This window comes from Cyrtonyx montezumae, unplaced genomic scaffold (genome assembly GCF_038088225.1).
Source record: "Cyrtonyx montezumae isolate F1298 unplaced genomic scaffold, pur_monq_1.0 scaffold_8, whole genome shotgun sequence".
Classification (NCBI taxonomy): domain Eukaryota; kingdom Metazoa; phylum Chordata; class Aves; order Galliformes; family Odontophoridae; genus Cyrtonyx; species Cyrtonyx montezumae.
Window position 1 is genome coordinate 31,526,222 of NW_027072089.1, and position 22,585 is coordinate 31,548,806.

The 22,585-nt window shown below is 37.7% G+C and overlaps 1 protein-coding gene across 1 annotated transcript in view; it reads right to left on the reverse strand.

The window, feature by feature from the left end:
• Positions 1-7,952: 7,952 nt before the first annotated feature.
• The window catches only part of PREX2 (phosphatidylinositol-3,4,5-trisphosphate dependent Rac exchange factor 2), a 167,502-nt gene continuing 152,869 nt past the window's right edge, over positions 7,953-22,585 (reverse strand). Inside the window, exons 38-40 of the mRNA XM_065753165.1 lie at positions 20,811-20,913; positions 15,584-15,651; positions 7,953-10,897 (exon numbers count right to left, since the gene is read on the reverse strand). Of these exons, the coding sequence (XP_065609237.1) occupies positions 10,852-10,897; positions 15,584-15,651; positions 20,811-20,913 (217 nt within the window). The 3' untranslated portion in view covers positions 7,953-10,851. The remainder of the gene's footprint in view (positions 10,898-15,583; positions 15,652-20,810; positions 20,914-22,585) is intronic.

The window sequence follows — 22,585 nt, forward strand, 5'->3', positions numbered from 1 at the left end:
AAGTACAGAAGTTGAGGATCTTCCACTTCCAGGTGCTTTACTGCTGGTCGCATTAGTCAGTGCAGTGGTGGTGGACAACCTGGCCACTGGCTGGCTATGCCACATTCCATTCATTACCTTGAGTAAATACTTAATTGCTTTGAGGTGATTGCAGATCTAGACTTTAGTTTCTTGCCATGGTTACAAACTGTCCTTCTTCCCTAACATAGCTACAATCCCACAGCAGGTCAGGACAGCTATATAATAGCTCTTCCACATGAGTCTCAGAATAATTAATATCTAAGAGGACTGAACAATGGCACACGTAAGATGACTACATGCAATTCTTGAAGATATTATGGTGCCTATCAGTATGGTTGGGGGATACTTGCTAGAGTTTATTCACGACTGTACAATTCCAGTAGAAACACTGATTCACTTAAATCCTGATCTTCCAGACTGTGCACAATTTTTTTTAAAATCACTGCATGGTTGAGATACCTGGAAGTCAATGGTGGGACAAAGACAACCTGAATCTTGAGGTTAGCAGCAGGTGGGAGCCAGCTGAGAGTCTGCCATTGGACGGTGAGCTGACACATTTATATGTTCAAGGACATTTGGAAAGAAGGTTAAAGAGGCTCTGAATAAAAGCCAAGATTTCTGAATAACGGATTATTTCACCAGCGAGGATGTAAATATAACTTGCCATACACTGAAACTAGCAGTTAGAGGGAAAGGTCACTACAGCAGTGACTTGAGCCAAATTAGACAAACGCTGAATTGAACTGCAAGCGAAAGGCTCTTGCTTTGGCAATATTAAATACTGGAACACCATTTGAGTCTGACTGGAATACAAGAAATGAAAGATCGGGTTTGTTTATAGGAATTTATATTTCACTTCTGTTTACAGTTTATCACACTGAAAATTTTCTTCTGTTGCAAACCAACTCCAAACTACCCTTGGGTAACATTCAGTGGTCACAAGGCTCAAGATCCCCCTTGGGTAAATTAAGGTGAAGTGACACCAAATAATGAATTAACACTTTCATTCAAATAAGGAACAGCTTCAAATTTGCCTGATGAATTTGATCATTCCTGCCTATAAAGTGTGAAGTTAACAAAATGAATAATACCAAAAGGTATTGTTAGCCAAAATATTTCATAGATGGTGTAATTAAAAAGATAATCAAGACAAAAAAGAGACAATTGAAATAAAGAGAAATGCTCACCTGTGCCCTAGGGCTCACAATAAGAAACTCCAAAGGAACAATCTCGAGAAAGACATCCTTCCCCAGTGGTGCTCAGCCCTTAAATGCGGTCTAGGAGAGGTGGAGCCAGACTCCACTCCTTATGGTCACACAGATGAATTGCTTTCACCTGTGCTCCTGTGGCTGACTCAGTGCTCACCTCGGGTGACCAATCACTGATTCAGGCCATGATTCTACAGCTCCCATACAGTGCCATATGAGAAATGCCCTGTTAGTGATAAGCTGTGATGATATTTGTTGTGTTATGTTCCAACATAACTTCAAAAGAAACAGAGAAACACAAAGATAGAAAAGACAGTCACCACCCTTGGATCCAGCAATGTCAAAATAGGTCTGGGTTGTTCCTCTGGTGGTAGGCACACACCCAAACTGGCAGTCCTTTGCCTTTTATGTGCTCACGACCCCCCTGAAAGGATAAGCTCACTCTCTTTAGAACATTCCAGAAATAAGCCTGGGGTCTTGAGTGGTCCTCAGGCCCCTTCAAACATTGTGATTGAGGTATGACCCTACCCCTGCACAAGCACAGCTTGAGATTTAGAATATTCTGAAAACACATCGCTGTGTCAGAGGGACTTCATGGGGTCACATTCCCTCCCTACCAAAATGCCTGCTAGATGACTCTCCTTAGTGCACAGGCATAGTTATGAGATCTCTCCCTCCTCCACTGAATTTCCCTATTGTAATTCAGCAGGTCTGCATAGACTTCACAAGATAAGGAAATCACCTGGGAGGAATACTTAGCATTCACAAAGTTCTATATCTCATTACTGTGATGATCTCCTTTTAGTCTTCCACCAAGCGTTTGGGACATTAACCCTTTTGCTTCTCAGTCTCTTACATCTTCACTTTATATTTTATGTGCATCTAGGGGAGATTCTTAAAGCTACATAATTAAAAAAAGGCACAGATAGCCTGATGGGGCTTTCAAAAGCTTTTTGATGCCTAACTGCCATGGGAATAATTTGAACTAGGCTTTAGAAAACTTAATAAGTAGTTGTCTTCATTATTGGGTCTCCAGATGTCTCTCATTCTTAGGTGGCACTAAGATGTCATTACAAAAATGTGTTTTCACAAGTGTCCCCTAAAAGGAACTTCAGGATTTCTCACAGTGTCAGAAGGACTTGGATGTTGTAGTTAAGAGAGCTGGCATAGGGAATAGGAGCATTAGTCCTATACTTAGAAGGGATAGAGATGCCTGGACACTCAGCACTTCTTTCCAGCAGTAAATAAACAGAAACCAGTTTGCACATTGGAATTTAAGTTGAATTAATTCATCTGGTCTTAATCACCCAGTTACATACTCCAAATGGCTCAAGAGTTTGCCTTTAAGTGACTGTAGCAGGTTGCGGGTGTGCTAGAAGACAGAGAAATACTTTTGTGCTTCACTCTCATCCAAATCCCTCTAGGATCTGAACACAAAGTATGCCTGATCCCAGGTGCACACGTTTTTAATATCTAACACATGCAAGGCTGGGCCACCTGCTGAAACTCTCAGAATTTTTGGCCTGGAAAGCCCAAGTTTTTAGTCCAGAAGTTATGTTCCTGCACCAACAGCCTCACTCAGTGAAATACATCAGACCAATACAGCATGAAACACAGTGTGGTTGTGGCTTGGCATATTTGAAAGGCCTTGACACCTGTGATTTTCTTCCCTTTGAACACAAGCAGAGTCTATTTTCCATGCTGCTTCATTCTTTGGTCTCCCCACTGAGTCTGCTGCGAGGTACATTCACAGGGATTAGTGGCATTAGGGAAATGGAGAGTGGAAGGACAGTAGAACAAGTTCCTCACTTAGATCAAATTTTCTACTTCTTTGTTGAAACTTCTGAACTTTATTAAAGCTTGGATTACCATCAGGGATAAATCTCAATAATATTTTATTAGAGGATAATTTTTATTCTCTAATGTGGCCTGAAGCAAATTTAAATACTAAGGATTCCTGAGGAAAAACTTGGAATTTCTGCTTTTTTCTGCTCTTCTCATTAAAAACTTTACTACCATCCTGGTGTGTGATATAAACAGTTGCTCCACTAGTGCTCTAACTAGTACATGAGGGCACGAGCTCCCTTCCCTGCTTTTCTAGGGAGTGGATATATACTGATAAGGATAATATTTCCATTATAGCAACCAACTCTTTGATATAAGCTCATTTCAATCATAGCTTAATTCTAACAGAAATAGAGCCCATTTTTTACCACAATTTTTGTGCAAAGCACATGGTCATTCCTGCATCTTCAGGGTCCTCTGCCTGACTGCTCACCAGGCCCCCATGTGAAACTCCGCACGAACCTTTAGGTGGCTTTCAAGAACCTCTGAAAGAAGAGCATGGCAAAAACATGAATTTGACTGGAACATCAACTTCTACTGCCCCTCTGAAAGGCACCTCACATGAACAAATGAAAGCAATGAAAGGAAGAAAACAACAACAAGGTAAATGAAAGAAAACACAACAAAAGAAAAAAGTCTTGGACTCCTCATTAATGCGTTTTCTTACTGACAAGGGTAGAGACACTGATTATTCCCCATGTTAGAAATGAAGAGAGGAGCTATGACTAGAAATGGAATTTGTGTTTCTTTAAAGATAAGGCTCAAAGCTAAAAGATGTTTTTCTTTCTCCCCATGACTGTAGTGTGATGAGTATCCACACAGTGTAGCCTAGTCCCATACTGCAGTTTCAAATATTAATGTTTTTCTCAAAGTCATGGGAGATAGTCCAGAAATGAAAACCTGCTGCCTGTTCTATGTGCATTAGACCCACAAATGTCCTTTAAAACTGGCACAGTTATATTGTATTTCCCAAGCTACCAGTTTGCCAACCTTTACAATTTTGAGAACAGCATCTCATACATTGCTAAGCATTCATTCAGTCTTCCGTTTGTCTTGGAAATTGAATTCAACTATCCTCAGTGTATTCTGAAATGTATTATATCCGATACAAAGAAGCAGCACTGATCAAGATCAGACATAATTTCTCTCTCAGTCTGGGTGATACTGTCATTAACTATTGTGATGAGGCACTGACTTCAGTTAATGCAATACTGATGTTCATCTGCCTGTAATCATGCCCTGTATTAGTTTGATTAGACCTACTGAATGTCTGGTTGATGACAAAACCCCATTGATTACACATGGTCTGCTTCTCATTTCCAGTCAAGCTTTCTGCCTTGAGACATGAATAGTTTCATTAATTAGGTGATCCAAGCATTGCTGACAAGCATTCAAGATAGTCAGGTTCTGGCATAATACTCCAAGTATTATGGATTCATTCTCCATAGTCAATGAAAATTTGGTTATTCGTTTAAATGAAAGCAGAATCAAATCTGCTTGGCATTCCTTATATTTGATTACGGTCCCAGAATATATACATACAGCACAAATTCCACCTACTTTTAGAGGCAGTTATGCTTCACAAGGAAGGACACCAATTATTTACCCAGAATATCAAAAAGCCTGGTACACATAAGGAAAATCCCTTTGTATGAAATGTAGACAACAAGAACAAAATATGACTAGCTAAAAGGTAGATTTTCCTTCGCAAAAAGTTGTGGCTCTAAGTCATGACAGTAAACTGAATTTCCTAATACTTCATCCTATCTTGCACTCCTTCTCTTCTCCTTCCTTTCCTGTCAGGTTGCAGAGATTATTTTCAAGTCCTTTCACCAAATCAGGGCCGTAGAGCATTTGTGGATGCTACTCTTAGTCCCAAGATTGAAATCAATGGAAGAGGCCTCCCACCTGTCTTGTAACTGGAACAGGGCATTTTTTTTTTCCCCAAGAGCACTCTAATCCCATAATCCACAGCAGTATGTTAAGCATGGCAGAGCCTGTATGAGTGGTCGACATTGTTCTCAGGGAGTACCAGGAGTGGAGATGCTCCCCAAAGTAGAAGTAGCCAGGAGCTGGGGACAACCACGGCATGATGGCTTCCTCAGCAGGGCCAGGGTGATGATGGGCTCTGCCAACAGCCCAGGCCCATCAAAGCAAACCACGGAATCAGGCACGAGGTCCATCCAGGATGTCCAGGCAGAAACAGCAGATGGGACTTGAGATAAGCCTACTCATAACACAGGTTTCAAAAATCATTTAGTAATGTAGTAGGAGTTAAACCACACCACGTGTGCACCCTAGAAACTGGCTGCTTTGGATCTTAGTGAGGCAAGTAATAGAAGCACTGGCACCGAAAAGCCTTTTTCATTGCCTGTCTCCCCCAGCCTTCACAAAATAACGGCGCCAAAATACAGGGAGTACTGCTCATGAAGGCTTCACTTCATTTGGTTATAAGGATATACTTCAGTGGTCAGCAATGAATCTAGACTGAGCCTGAATTCCCATTTCTGGAAGCTGGATTTCTGTTCTCCTACAACAGAATTCTGAGAGCAGTCACACCAAAGATGTTAAAGACCACCAATCCCAGAAACACTTCTTAATTGCTTACAAATAAAGAGATTAGCAGTGGCCATAGTATGAATGGTTTTATTGCCATCTGACATTTTGTAATACATTGTTACCATTCCAGTCCATAATAGGTAGACTAAAAAAATAAACCATAGATCTAGAAGTACACAGTATTAGTTCAACCCATAACCAATGGAGAAGTTGACTCAAGGTATGCTACATAGGCACTTTACAAAAATAGAAAAGAGTAATTTAAATCCGTGTTTCAGGGATATTTAATACTCAATTCTGAAAGTTATTTCCAATAAACTCAGCTACCCAGAAGAGCTGCTAAGTTTGAGTGTTTTCAAACATCAGCTCACTGAGAGATTCTGTGTACGGATGTACTTACATATATCAAAGCAGTAATACTCACTTGTGCTCACTGAGATGTCTCAAACTATATATTCTTCATTTGAAAAACTGTGCAAAAGTTAAGTAGGTATTTTTTTGTTTGTTTTGTTTTTAAGCGTAACACAACTATAACTGAATACATACACTATTTACAGGGTGTTAAAAAGTTAATAAGGCTGCTTAGTCTTTAAAATCTGACACATTGTACAAATAGGACAGAAACACACTAAAAAATGTAGATATTCCCATGAAAGTTCCAAGCTAAATACTTTCCAAAAATGTCCCAGCTGCTCTGAACACTCCATGAGACATTTAAACTCAAGCAAAAGTTACTTCTAAAGCAGTTCCACTCTGGCACAGAGCTGAGGTTTCTGGAGAAGAAACAAGTACTTGATGGGCCTCTGGGCAATCTGAAATTTCCCACCAGTGTTAACATCTGCGTGACTCTGCACGCTGTATATTCATTTACACAAACACAAGAAGAAAACAAATCTGATTCTTTCAGAAAGAAAAAAAAAAAAGAAAATGTTCCAATAATGCATTTTCTTCAGGAAAACTTAATGATATTTTACAGTATATTTATATATATATAGACAACAAAACACAATTGTCAGCATACAAAAATAAGAAGATACTGAACTCATATAACTCAAAATCTAATGATGAAAAAATCCATGTATCCTGAGACAGGTACGTACTGTGCATCTAAATTACCAATGCCAGTGTACTGCTAGAGTACAATTAGGAATTACCTGCATTTATCAACAATTACAGAGATAAAATACACAAAGTGATGCATTAGCTTGGAAAACTCTCCTGTTTTCATAACGTTAAACAAGAACAGTGCAAAGTATGCATACGATGCCAGCTGACATAACCATGAAGTAAAATAAGTATGGAGCAAAATGTATATATGCTAGAGTTACCAATTTCACAATTTAAATGAAAATAAATGAAAGATACTTTCCTCTCTTGAGCATCATGCTTAATCATGATGTGTACACTCACATTCAAGCAACTGTCTTAAATACGTTCATACTACATCTGACAATCAATTAATAAAATCTGTTTGCTTAAGAATCTCACTTCCGAAAAGCAGATCAATAAAATCTGTTTTTTTTCCCATTATTCTAATAAATGGAATGTGATTGCTATAAATCCTCATAAATTCAATTGTTTTTCCTCCAGTAGAGTAGGAAGGCAGTTCTGATACTACTGACTGCCTTGAAAATGAACAATGAAACTAGCTCAAAACTCGATGCATTTGCCTGAACCCGTGAAAGCTGCCTGAAGAGACTCTGAAGGCAGCAGCTTCCTCAGTGGTCATGTGCTCAGATGGGTGGTTCAGCTGAAAGCGGGAGAGTTTGTTTTAAAATGGACTCCTAATGAAAACATATTTGTCATTTTTTGTACTCATTTAGTTTTATAGTCTGCGAGGACAACAAGCATTATGAAATAAGTAATCTGGGAAACAAGACTGAATCAATACTCATTTCTTGGAATAAAGATTGTTTATCGTTCTATTATTTATCAGCAGTGCTTACAAAAAAGCCAGAGATCCTCACGTCTACTTTGAAATGCAGATTTCCTCCAAGCATGAACCCAAGGCAAGACAACTGTTACTTGGCCCTTTCCCAGTCGTTAAATCTCTTAGAGACAACCACTGAATCACAGCAGTAAGTATTTGGTAACTATCTGTATAGACCCTTGAATTTATTCCCAGAAGAATTACACATGTCCTGGAGGAAAAAGTAAAAACTCCACAGCGAATGCTTTCCCTAAGCCAGTGCAACACACCATAAGAATAGGCTGCATAATCTGTTGCAGTAGAAGTAAAGATTTCACAAGCTCTGAGTGTTACAGTTCTTGTAAGTCATCATTCTTGGTCATCTCTTGTCATCCGGATGTGTAAAAATTTATGAGGGGATAAACATCCTGTGTGGAGAATTGAAATTTTTTGCTCTGTGAGTGCACACTACATGAGGATTAAAGACACATTCTATACTTTCCTAACAGGAGAAATAGATTTACTCATTAGCATATGTACAGTTATACTAAAGAATGAGTTCCCTGTATGTCCATCAACATTATTAGAAGTCAGATGTGCCAGTGAGCTGGGTGTTCTGAGATCAGATGGCCAAAATAATAGTTAGAAACACTGCAAAACATTGACTCTTGGATGTTTTGAGAAATTAGGCACCTACATTCCATAGGCAGTCAATGGGACACATGCCTCATTTCCTCTGGAAGTCCCCTCTCTACATGCTACCCCTCCACTCAAGAAACCAGGGCTAAAGTCAGCCAGCACCTCTGCTAAACAGGCACATTATTTGCAGTACAGGTCACCAGTGAAGCTCACAGTGCCAAATAAATTTTTGAAAACTCCCTCTGGAGAAAAGAACAATGGAATAAGGAACCAAAATTAGATACAGAAAGGAGAGGCCAAGATTTCAGATGCACATTCCTGAAACAATAGCTGCAGAATTTGGTCCAGGGACTGGCTCCTAACTGTTTGTCCTTCAGCATTTGCCAGTGTCTGTTACCCTCTGCTTTCGAGTGCAAAACAAAGCAGACAATTACCATATTGTACAAGAGACTGTCTGGGTATATTTGCATTCCTACCAGCGTCAGTGTGATTAAAAAAAAAGGGACCCAACCAATTACAATGTACAGCAGATACTGTCTTTCAGGTTGTGTAATTTGTCCTATTACAAGAACTAGTAACCCTATTCAGCTAAGAGCTGACTCACCTAATAGCAAAAAATATATATAATAAAAAATATTAAATATGCATGTGGGCAGATCTCATCACAAGATCCGAGCTCACAGCACGGACTGACAGCCCCATTCTGAGCACGCCACCATCACGAGGTCTGTGGCACCATCTCAGGCAGGAGCTTCTGCATACTTCTGGTGTCGGAGCAAGCAGAAGCATTTTGGGCACTTTTGCCTGGAGCAAGGCTTACCCCAGCCAATACTGCCTCACAGAATAAAACACATCCAAAATTATGAGATTCTGACTGGAATAGCAATTCTATAGGTCACGTACTCATGTACAAGCATTATGTTGTCCTAGACAAAAAAGTGAGTTACTAAGAGTCATTCTTTCTTTTAAATCAAGAAGATAAAAGTCCCAGCACTTCCAACTAGTACTGAGGAGTGCAGACTTCAAAACACGAAGGATAAATCTGTTATTGCATGATTTCATCACAGTTTAAAGAAAACATCCTACATTTAAGGTTGGACCAGTAATGGATATGACTAATTATTCACATACTGAAACTAAAATATATTTGCAGACATATTTATCTGTGGATATATAAAAATATACATTTTCTTAGCAAAGTTAAAGTCTGTGTAAAAACATTAAGAAAAAGGTATGAGCCCTAATTCCTCCTTTGGAGAAAAGTAACAAGTCCCCTAGAAATCCTAAGTAAAGAACACTCTTTGCAAGAGTACATCTTTTGAATTCTCACTTACTTCACTATGGATTAATGTATTTTTGAAGATTTCATAAATAATTAGACAAAATTTGGTCAAGAAGTGATTACTACAGCATAACTATAGGCAGCTGATGTACAGAGAAGAAAATTCTTCAAGCACTATATCAGTATAAGTCCTACTCTAATAGAATGCATAGCTATTGCTAAAAGGAGAACTATTCCAGAATACACTTTTTGCTTTAATATATTCACAATGAAAAACTTCATTTAGGGGCTTTTTCTCTGAAAATACTTTGGCTAAAAGAACTGCCAAATCCAAATTTATTTTCCCTGGGCCCTCTAAATACTCAGCATAATTTTCAAAATATGTCTCTCACAATTATGAACACTCAACAACTAATAACTGCAATGCTATATAAAACAATACTGACAAAATAAGGGAAATGGTTCATGAAACAACAAAACCCAAACCACGCTTCCACTTAAAATGCAGATATTTCCAGTTAAACATAATAATACCATCTCATCATTATTCTTTTGATTCACTAGTCTAACACTGTACAAGAATATACACGGCTCTGAAAAACTGAAATGCAGAAGCAAAATAATGTAAAACATCCACTAGACAGAGTCTGAGTTTCAGTCTAATTATAATGGCAATGAAAAAGGGTCAAAAATCACTTTGTATGCCATGTAGGTACTCCTTCTAAAAGGGTATGGCAATGGGTACTTAAGATGTGGCCGATTGTGATTACATGGAGATGTTTATGGAAGTAGTCAGTCTGCAGCCATTAGGCATAAGTTCTGAGATGAGTTTTTAATCTTTCAACCTCATTTACATTATATCCTTGAAAGTCTGATGTCGCTGTTTTCATAAGTTATGATGCTGACAGGAAAAATAAAAAGGGATTATCAGTGCAAAGGGCCAAATATGAGGTGCATGCTCATTACCAGGCCGAGTTTACTTAGGCTTTTACTCCTTCCACAGGAATACATCCCGTGTAGTGTACAAGTGAATCCATTCTCTCTGAACCAGACATTTGTTTTCAATCTGCTGGCTATGTCTACTGTGTGGACGAACAAAACACTTCAAAATGAACATGATTCCAGTGTAAAATTCCCAAGGAAGATTCCTGTTCTACTGGCATAAGACTGGAGGGCACAAATTCCAGAAATGCTTTTAGAAAGTCATTTTTTTCAATGCCAATAGAGAATATATATATATATATGGTATTTTTTTCTTTATCCTGAGTAAAGGTTTTTTTGTTTCTTTGTTTTTTTCTTTATTTATCAAAGGCCCAGGCACATACTGCTATAGTGCAGTTAGCTTTTGTCATACAGTTCCAGTGTCCTAACAGCCGTATTTGATCTCCTTATTCTTCTCCAGCTGGTGGTGGAGGCTGGCACAGCTTGTATAATCTGAAAACAAAAAAACACAACAAAGCCATCATTACTCTGAGGTCTTAGTGGTTATTAGAATAGGTAAATTTAAATACAAACTAAATCTAAGACTTGTACTGCAAAACAACAGGTACTGAATTCAGTTTACTAACACTGATATAAATCCAGTAAAACCTTTTTCATGAGCATGATGTTTAAACTGTCCATGTTATTAAAACACACTCATCTCTTACCAATTTAATAAAGACATATCCATTTAGCCAAATTTTCCTACTTCTGTATCAAAGACCCCTTTCAGGAGAAAGCAAGTTTCACTAATCCAGCTACTAGCTGTTGCCCTGAGTCATTGCTTATTGAAAAGTTGCTTGGTGAATCCAACTGTCTCAGTTTTGGTGTGCTGCCTGTAACAGTTTCCTATAAAACTGAAACCATTCAGTCTTCACATTCAAAAACCCAAACAGATCAGGCATACAATACGTAAGCATGAACTCTTCACAACTCCTACATTGATCAAGGATTCTGAATTCCCACTAATGCCTTTTGTATGGACTAATTAGCACTTGCTAACACTTATTAGCAATTGGTAACGAGTGTTAGAAAAATTAAACTTGTGTTAGGAACACTGAAAATAAATGGCAGTCATTCTGACCTCAGGCTCACTAAGGGAAATATTTCTTTCTGTAAGCATAACCAGCATACAGTATCTCCACTAAAACAACAGCAAATAGAAACGGTAATAGCATGATCTCATGCGCACATTACATATCTTCCTTGGGGAACGTATAGCACTGGAGAAAAGGAAACACAAAGAAAAGAGACCTGAAAAACTGTTAGAAACCAAAATGAAGAGACAATGGCACAGCATGTGCATCAGTACTTAACACAAAGGATATCGGACATTGCAGTACCAAAGCAGAGTTAATAACAACAGGCATGGTAGGTCAGGATGAAAGAAGGCAATGAATCATACAGTTTTTGCTACCACAGATCTTCACAGTGCTCATGGTATGCGAGTTTTCCAATAATATTTTGCAATTCTGCTTCTTGAACAGCATGCTCGTTTATATGACCATATTTGAACTAATCAGGAATTTCAAAATCACACTTCAAATCTAGACAGAAAACAAAATTCTGACCACGTGGCTGGGACTCTTCAGTTTGGAGAAAATGAGGCTGAGAGGGGATCTCATCTATTTTTATAAATACCTAAGGTGCAGGAGACAAGTCAATGGGGGTGGACTTTTCAGTGGTGAGCAGTAGCAACTATAGAACAAGGTGCAACAGGCACAAACTGGAACACAGGAAGTTCTATACAAACACAAGAACTTCTTAATTGTCAGAGTGACAGAGTGCTGGCACAGGCTGCCCAGAGAAGCTGTGCAGTCACCTTCTCCAGAGATATTCAAACCTGCCTGGACAGCTACCTGTGTGACCTGCTGAATGAAACCTACTTTAGCAGTGAGTTGAGCTGGATGACTTCCAGAGATCCTTTTCAATCCCTACAGTTCAATGATTCTGTGACTCCAGAGGCAATTCCAGGTCTATGGGCTGCTGCTTTCTCGGCCTGATGCTTTGCCACTGATGTTATTTGAGGCACTGTCTTTATGGCCACCCATGAGTACTGCAAGTCTCAACAGTATCTGGGCACATCCTGTCACACAAAGCGTCCTGCAAGAGCAGGGCAAGATAGCTGCTGTTCCCTGGCTTCACTTTCCATAGAAGTTAAGACACATGGGACACTGACACCACATAGCTGTGGTGGGCTAAATAATTTTTCACTGAAGTCTCACTGGAAGTAATCAGCAGGCAACATTGCTTCTGTTTGGTGAGAACAAGAAGCACCAGATCTTCAAGCCAAAGAGCAAATGCAAACTTGCTTTCAAATCTCCACCTTAATGTGTTTAAAAAAAATCTTTGTGCTGTTCCACACTTTCATCTGGTAGACTCAGAAATGTAGTTATTTAAGGTCATATAAGCATCTGCACAGATGCCAATAAATTTGATATAAGCTGTATGTAAGGCAAAACACATATACCTCCTATTTGTATACCCATGAGAAAATGAGATGACCTGATCTTTATGCAGACAGGTATGCGGAGATAGAGGAAACAAGGTTTGAGTACTTGATTCTACTGGTGCAATAAAGCAGTAAAACTCAAAGCTAACAAAAGACAGGTGGAATGACTGTCAGAATCTCATCTAAGTCAGTAATTACAGCAGAGTTGGTTCTCAGTGAAGTCTTAACAAAATTCAATTTCTGTGGAATAATGTGCAGAAAAGCTCAGCACAAAAGGTCTGTGTATTCTTTGGGTTAAAACAGTCATTCTTAGCATTATGTACCTTCAGAGCACTCGGATGTAGATGAATTCTGGGGCAAACAGGAAATGAGGTTGCATAAATCTCTAAGATGGTACAGGCCAATAGGCTGTTCTGAGTACATACAGATGAACTGTTTGAGTTGGTACAAACAGATCAGCTGAGAAATGACAGAACGGTGGCAACAGCAGAAAAATGAGAACACTGTCAAGAGCCCTTAAATGGAGCAGACTTTAATGGCCAGCCTTTTTTTCAGAGGATCAAATAATTGAAAACCATAGCATCAAGAGTATCACTTATGCTGATGATTTATCTGATATATGTGAATTCTCTCTAATGGTACACAATTTCTTTCTAATAGTACACCAAATGCACAAAACTACAAGGCCAGTGAGATATTCCTGTGACATTGCTGCCACTGCTGCTTACTCGCAAGTGTTGTGTGCCACGTTCTAGGCCAAATTCATACTGCTCAGAAGACTCCAAGCAGCTTTTACTGCGTAAAACATTATATCTTAGGGTCTCCTTAATACAAGACAGTTGTTCAGGCAGGCTTGATCCTAGATTGTCTCTAAGGTAATTACTACTATGAGAAGAGATGTTCTTGTGCTCTGGTAAAGTCGATGACTTAACTGCTGATGAGTTTGCTCTTGAATCAGTACTTTTGTTTTATCTTATTTAATTTATGTGCCTGTTGATTTTGATGTAGAACTTTGGAAGATGCCTTTTTCCAAAAACTCTTTTTCAGCATTATTCTTGAATGATGAAACTATTTCTGAACTTTTTTAATGGAATAAATGGACAGAAAGTGGTGGATAAGCATATTTGCTGGCTCAGCCAAACATTAGCAGTGCTCTTTGTACTTATCAATACTGATGGTCAAAGCCAAAGTTTTGGGTGCCAGTGTGACTGGTTGGCTTGGTCTACCTTCTTTAGTTTGTGTGGAAGAAGAGTATTACTTCTGTTCGTCTTATTTTGTTTTTTTTGTTGGTTTTTTTTCCTAATGCTAGCTAATTACAGTCACCAAAGCCCAAGATAACCTGTACTACCATTATAAGTTTTCATTTACTCAACATGGATCATTTATCCTCTTTGAGGGTTAAATATAAATTGGACCTATTTAGAAGAAGTCAGAAAAAAATAGGTAGATCTTGGATTCTCAGGGTTTATATTAGAATTAGACTTCTGTCAGTGTTTGTTAAACAAAAATGTGAGGCTCAAACTTCTCAGAAAGCAGCTAAAATGCAAATAAGTAGTTTCTAGAAGCCACTCAGTTGCCAGTTCTGTCTCACTGCCATCAGTGGTAGAGGAAGTTGAAGGAATCCATCTACTCTATCCTTCGCAGAGCAAGCAAGATGCACGTACATCCCCAACAAATGCTGCTATGCAGATTCTCTCATACCTCACACACTTCAGATGCACTCCCTTTCTAGAATCAGATTCAGCACAATCAAGGCACAGTGTGCAGCTACCTGTTATAAACAATGTGCAGCAGTCTGATTCCTGTCTGAAAGAAACTGGGACATCTGAGAAAGGGAAACAAATTGCATAGGAAGAAAATGTTCCTGAGTACTACTGGCCAAAATCCTGTCAGAAGTCTTAGAGGCACTGGATATGTTCATTCACATGGTTATCTCTAACAGATATTATTAATTAATTCTTTCCATACTCCAATTTTAACACCACAACGTTTGTTATATATTCCATATACCTACTTAGTTCATTCAATGTGTTTTGATTAATTAATCATAATAAAAAGTTTTGAATTGGTAGAAAGAAAAAGGCTTAATTGGATCCTAATTAATAAAACCACTAAGATAGAATTAAAAATGTTCTGTTATTTTCATTTGTAAATATCATCATGCTTGTTAAGAAACATTTCAGGTATCTGCAATCCATCACAGCATTAGAGAGCTCAATAAATATAGAACACTCACATTTTTCTTGCTAATGGACATTTCAGAAAGAGACAAAGAGAAACTACATCATCTCTAAAAGAAACGAGAACACAATTTTTCTGAGCTATTGTAGTACAGTATTTCATTACAATAGGTTAATGGATTTAGTTTGAATATTTCCTCCAAACCTCTGAAGATCGCAAGTGATGAAGGACTTACTCCAGTGCTTTCATAACTAACATGAACTATAACTCATTTTTCAAGAATGTGCAGGTTTCAAAATGCCACGTAGCCTAAACTTCTGCAACTAATTACTTTAATTAAAACGGCATAACTAAGGATGTAATTGACTCTGTGCACATTAAAAACTAAGTCTTACAATTTAGTACACAGTGCAGTCAATGTCTATTGTTAGCTTTTGAGCTACTAGGACAGAATTTGGCACAAACTAAACAAATCGTGATCTAGGATAGATCAAACAATCAGTTACCTTGGAGCAGACTGTGGCGTTCGATCCCTCACTCCTAAGTTCTTGGCTGTATTTTGTACTCTTGCACCCTGTAAAAGAAAAAAAAAAAAAAAAGGAAAAAAATTGCTTCATTAACTGTAGTTCACATGGAAAGTTTTCTGGGCTTTCTAGATGAAAATAAATATTGATTATAATTAATCAGTACGTATGGTCTATGTCCCAGAACAACTCTGCTCTTTGGAAGCAAGAAATAAGTTAGTTCATAACATTAATTCTCAAAGAAATATTTTCTAAAAAGTGTAAAACAGATAATTTGCATCCAGGACAGTTCTGCGTTGGTAGCTGTACATGATGTAAAGATGTGTTGTAATCACTGATTCAATAAGGTATTAATAGAGAAATGATAAACCTTATACTTGACTAAAATCTGTTAATCAGGTAATTGAGATACTACTGATTTATTTCTTCTTGAAAAAAATAGTGGCCAAGATTGAGCAAATAGTAATTCTGTAGTCAGTATACAAAAGTAACATTACTAGCTTTATACCTAGATCAAACAGTGGCAAGAGGCACATGACTACAGAGAAGGCAAATCTGTGGCTTTCCCCAGAAATTCCCCCAGAATCCAATCACCAGCCACTTGAAACTTTGCCTGTTGAGCAGAAAGCATGTATTTAATCATTTTCAGCGATTCTCAGCTTTTCTCTTCCGTCTCATCTTGAATCCATGAATAACTTTGTATCTCTAACGTCCTGGTGGAAGTAAATCCATATCTTATGTATAAGGTTAGCTTATTATGTTCATTTGTTTTGAACCTGCTGGAGTCTTGTGAGACCATTAGTCCTCTACTGGAGGAGAAACAATAGGCCTCCATCCATCCATCCATCTGCCACATATTTTTTAAGACCTCTGTCATAACTTCTTTTCCTCATGAAGGTAAACAATCCTAGATTTAGTCTGCCTTTCCATCCCTATCTACAAACCATTCCCTACCTTTGATCATTTTTTTCTGTCTATCTCGGAACCATTCCCACTATGGTATCTCCTTATGGAAAGGATTACATTCTGTGATCATACAGTTCAAAATGAAGAGTCATTACAGTGTGATTCTAAATTTCTGCTTTGTTGTCTATCCTTGCCTATACCACTTCTGCCTAGCTTTAGTGATAGCTACTGAGAACAGAGCTGATGGTTTCTATCTTGAGGTCTTGATCTGGAGATGTAAAGGCCGGCTCACAGTTATTTTGAGTGTGAATTTAGGGTTTCAATTTTCTCCCCTCTATGCATTATTGAGTAGTTGTGTACACTGCTTTACATTTGTCAAGAGGAAGAAAACAAAGCATTAAGTAAAATATTTTAATGAAAAGGATAAGAAAACTCTAGAACACACTGCTTGGGAAGTACTGTATAGGAATTTCTGTTACGGGAGTTTTAAGAACAGAAAAGACAAATGTCTGTCCTGAATTATCTAACGATAACTGATCCAGTGTTGGTTCAAAGGTTGGATATGTTGAGTTCACATCCTCATCATATTTTCTCAGTGCCACTCTGTAAAATAGTATCACTATAAAAAAATACCATGACAGAATGTCAAAGGCTGGGATTGGTATATTATTAACATAACTGAGAGACAGAACATACATACACATGGCAAAACTATCAAAATTAATCACAAGTAAATACTGAACTTCGGTGCTGTGATTACCTCTGAGAAGAAAAACAGACTATTTTTACTTGCATCACTCACTAGACAAATTAGTTTTAGTATCTTGCTCACATAATAAATAAAATCTGTTGATTTAAGAAGACTAGCTTTAAACAAAAGTGTACATTATAGTTCGGCAGAGAACAAATTAGATCTTAAAAACACCAGATTCTTAATTCTTCTGAAGAAAAGCCCACAAGAACTACTATCAGATTGCTACATGTCATCTCTTACTATTTATTAAGCACCATTGTCTTTTTTTTTTCTCCAAGAAAATGATATATGTACTTATACTCCTCTAGTATTATTCCAATGCCTAAAATGATGTAAACATTGATGCTCTTTGTCTCATGTATGTATAACAGATAGCTCGATCTTGTGGTTCCTGAATACTTTCCTCTGTATACCAGGACTGCCAGCGCACAGATGAAATATGTTGTTAACTCTGAGGAAACTTCACCATCAATCTGGACCCTTTTATAAGAATTAGTATTCTTACTGCCATGAGGAACAATGATAGGATTATTTTCAAGCTACACATTAATTTAAGGTTGGCAAAATCTAGTCACATAAAGAAAATAGATTCTCTTTATGGCCCACTCAAGGAGCTCTAAATCAGCATCATTCTTACGAGAATATTCAAAATGTGGTACTATTATTATACTTCTGGAAAGGCATAAAAATGATTAATCACTTAAAAGACAACAGAAATTCTCAACCTTTTCTGTTCATCAGCTTCTCAGTTATCTTTCTTCTTGTAGCCCTATGCTCTCCTGCACTTTCAGCCCTTTCTGACAGATCCTGAAGACACACTTCTGTCAGTGAGTCTTAGGCTTTTGTAGGTGCATGTGTTTATGTGAACATACATTAAAAAAAGGTTGTGATGTTTTGTCAAAAATTTTATTTGTAACATCAATCTAGACTGGATTAACAAATGAAAAACAGAAGCCACTTAACTAGAACCCATCCCACAGACCCAAGTCCATACCAACTTACAAAAGTTGGTCTATTTCTTTAGTTCTTGCAGAACAGGTGCCATATACCTAATTACAGCTGACAAGAGGGATTACTTTGAAAACTGTTTCAACATTTTCTGCTACTTATGAGTCTTGATAACGACTTCATTTAATTTAAAAGAAAAACATCTTGATGTCATCGATTCAACTGAATGTCTTCAGTTATCCAGAACTGCTGTCCCAAACTGGAGAAAAACATCACCTTCTATGAGAGAGAATACACTTGTGAGGAAAGCTGATGCTGTCAGGAGCTAACATTTCTGGCTCCTCCAGAATAACAGACAGAATAAATGTCCTTTCCTTTAGTATTTCTTCTGATTAATCTCTCCTCATGAACCCCAACATTGATGGTGTGTGTATGAAATACTTCTGTTATTCTCAAATGCATAGATAAATATCAAGGCAAGGAAAAGATACATGTACTGTCCTAAGTGCTCTGTAACTAAACCTAACACACTTATCCTCTACAAGTTTTATGACGTGCATTATGCTTCTGACAGTTAAATCCTACAGATGCTTTAAGCATAAAATCCAGAAAATGTTTCTAGAAAACACTACAGAATGTTTCTGGAATTAATTCAGAACACTGAGGATTTAATGGAGAGTTATATATCTACAAGAAAACTCCAGGACTAATTTAAAATTACAACAAAAGATTACTACTCTATTAAATGCCATAGTGGTTTCTCAACAAGAGAAAGAATGCGTGAACAAAATCTGTCTTGATGTATTTGCAGACTTCTACAGTGTCTGTGGGTGGCACTGAGATATTGGTATCTTTAACAGCTATTGATTACCTGCTGTTTTACTATAGAGGAAGAAGGCTCACAGCAGGCTTTTTCTTATATCTCTTTTTGAGCAAGTCTCAGTACAGTTATACCTGCTCAGGTCCATTAGCAAGTTACTTAGGTTTTGTCTTCCACTGCACAAGACCTAGAAATGAATCAGCATTTTTCAAAACTTCCTAGAACTGTGCATGAAACTGTGCTGTTTGACAGAACGAAAGTTGGCATATATGCAGAACTCTATGTCCAGGCTTTTTTTATTGTTAAATACCTTAATCTGCCTTTTATCTAGAACCTTGGGAGCAATCACAATGATGTACAAAATGCAAGTCTATCCATTCGCACAAGAAGCTTACTTTTAATATCAAGTTAAATCTGTAATTCTAAGCAGACCCTTATGACACGATTCAAGAACCTTGAGGTAGTTTATTCACTACAGAAACTTAATATATGCACTGGATAAAGTGAAAATCAGACATGAAAAGGAACAATGCTAATTATTCAGATGCATCCTTGTTAGTCTGCATATCTTACGTATCACTGACCAAAATCCATGGCTTGAGAATACCCAGCATGACTGTTTTAATAGCTCAAAGGTTTGATCTAGAATACATGTACTTCTACATATACTGACCTAGAAATACAGTACAGTCACTTTGTCATTTCTGTAATTAAACTGTGATTTCTGCACAGAATAAGTAGTAAAACTTATAAAAATAATCCGTAGATGTAAATTAAAAGTCAGAAATAACGAATTTTGTCTTACCTGTGATTAAAATTCCAGTATTAAACTACCTTATTACCTTTTCTTTTATCTCCCCCACTTCACGGCTGAATTTATCCATCTTGGAATTTTGTATCCTGTTTCTTGTTTATGCCTTTGCTGTGAGATTGAAAGTTACCACAGGCTGGGATATATGTTCCATATGCACAATAGTGATTAAGCCTCCGCTCAGACTCTTTTTGATCAACTGAATAGGTTGAGTTCTTTAATCTTCACTTTATAAGGCTTGTCTAACAACCTCTGGATATTCATGCTCCTCCTCTGAAGTCCTTCCAAATCTCCAAACATCCTTTTGAAACCACATATCTGATAATCGGATATTCTAGAGGTTGTGCCATTACAGGGTAGACTGTATTTCCTATTTTCAATCGATACTCCCTTTTAATACAGCAGTTTCTTGTCATACATTTGCTCTAAGAGTTCATGTTGAGGTGATTGTTCGTAACAGCCTTAAATCCTAATATTTTATTATGACAAGATCCAAATACAGCGTGAAATAAGCACACTGTCCTCAGGAATCCTGTCTGCAAAGAATCACGATACTATTTCCCACTTCCCTCCTGGGCTTCCCCTTCATTCAGTGCATGAGTCACTACTTATTAAGTCATGCTAATGACTTTAAATTATTTTTATGGATGATAATTATTAAAATAATTTTTTTGTACTCATTAGACTATTCTGAAGATGTTGCCACAGCAGTTTCTATACAAAAACCAGTAAATGAAATCATAACCCTGTAAAAATGATGAACCTGTGCCACAATTAAAAAACAAAAAGCAAAAAAAACTTTCAGTCAACGTAAAAAGAAAATAATTTTAAATACAACAAAAAGCCACAAGAAGAACAAACACCAAACTAAGATAATTCACACAGACATTAACGTAACAGATGGGGGTTAAAATGTTTGGTCAAGACTTCCTAGGGAACTGCAAGCTCTTACCCACAGAGAGCACCTTACCTGCTTGCGCATGACATCTGTAGCTTGCATGATATAGCGAGGTGGCAGCCCATGGCTCCGAGCCAGAATGATTGCCTGCTCCAGGGTAACACTCAGAGTGCAGCTGCAACAGAAGACTGAGATCACTGATCTGCTAGCAATGGTTTGCTTTAAGGGATTCCTACATCTGTAGAACGAATACATGGGAGATCTGCCTCCGAATACCTCCAAACACGCCAGACCTTGCAGGTATTACTTTGGACATGAAAAATTTCTCAGATGGAAAGATTTTGAGCGTAACTAAAGTTACAAGCACATGTATTTGCTCTTTCTGTTTGCTAAAAATAAAACAAACAGTAAACCACAATGTCGACTATGGCTTGGCTAGCACATGAGAAAGTGGCAACGCAAAGAGAAGAATTTTTTGTAGTTGTCAAAATCCCTTTCCAAGTGACTTCCATGCAAGTTCTCTCTCACCCTTCACTGCTAATGCAGACACCAGCTTAGCTTAGGTATTTTCATGGCCAGTTTTCCAGTGCAATCCAAATAAAGAGATAGTTTTCCTTTCTAAATAAAAAAGAAGTAAAGGCATTCCTTCCAACAAACTATCCTCTCCTACTTTGCCATCTTTTTCAAGTAAAAGTGTAAGGACAAAAAATGCTCTAAGTATCACATCCTAGAAAAAAGGCTATAACTGCTTTGTCAGAGCAACCAGGAAATCTTTGGAGCCAAAGTTCTTGTCTGTAGGAAAACCTGTCATCATAGCAGGCAGAAAGGACCAGGGAAAGTCATTCTGGACATGCCAACTGACTCATGGTGAGGATAAGGATGGCTAGGCACCATCTCATCCAATCAAGACCAAAGCTATAGAAGACTTACAGATAAAGGCAACAAAACTATGTTGGAATGGATGGGTGCATTTTAGACAATACGTCTGAGGGCTGCTATCATCCAACAGGTGACAGAATCTGCATTCTGCACTCAGCTACTTGATAATCTTTCTATTCAAAACGAAACCACTGCAATAACCAAATTTCATCAAGCAGAAATACGAGGTGAGTAGAAAATGATCCTCCTTCAGCAGAACCTGACAAAAACTCTGTATTTCAAGTTCAAATAATAACGCTGAGACACATGGTTAATATGTACTTTTGAGTTGCATTTTGGCAAAATCCTGGCCAGAAGATTCTGTATAGCTTATATTATGCGCACAGAACAGACAATATGTTTCAATCAAACATTCATCTTGCTGAGCAGAAGATCCGTAGGAGGAAAAATGTGTCTGCACTTATTTTCTTAGTGAAAAAAAAATCAACACCCTGACATGTTTTAAATACCACCAAGTAAATTTATGGACTGTAAAAATTTTCACAGTAGTGAATGTAGAAGATATTAAATCTGATCGATTTCTTTATTAATGGCCCTTTGCTAAAAATGCATAAGTGCTAAGTGAGTTTCTTTGGAAAAGAAATCATTTTTATTCCCCAATTTCTTGTGTACACTGACCTCAGCTAACTTAAATCAAAAGCATATTTATCTTTTGTGTCATATGTATGATTCAGGTGAAAAACAGTTAACTATTAGACAAGAAATTCACAGTGCATTGTTTTTATCTTGTCTTTGAAAGGTTAACTATCACTCAAAAAAGTACGTGCTCATAATGTTTGCCAGCACCAAAATCTAAGTATCTAGCCCTTGAGAACAGCAAAAGAAACTCTGTGCTGTTCAAAACTGGAAAAAGCAAAAGTAGACAATCTAATTCGATAGATGAAATCTAAGCCAGGAAAAAGGGGTAG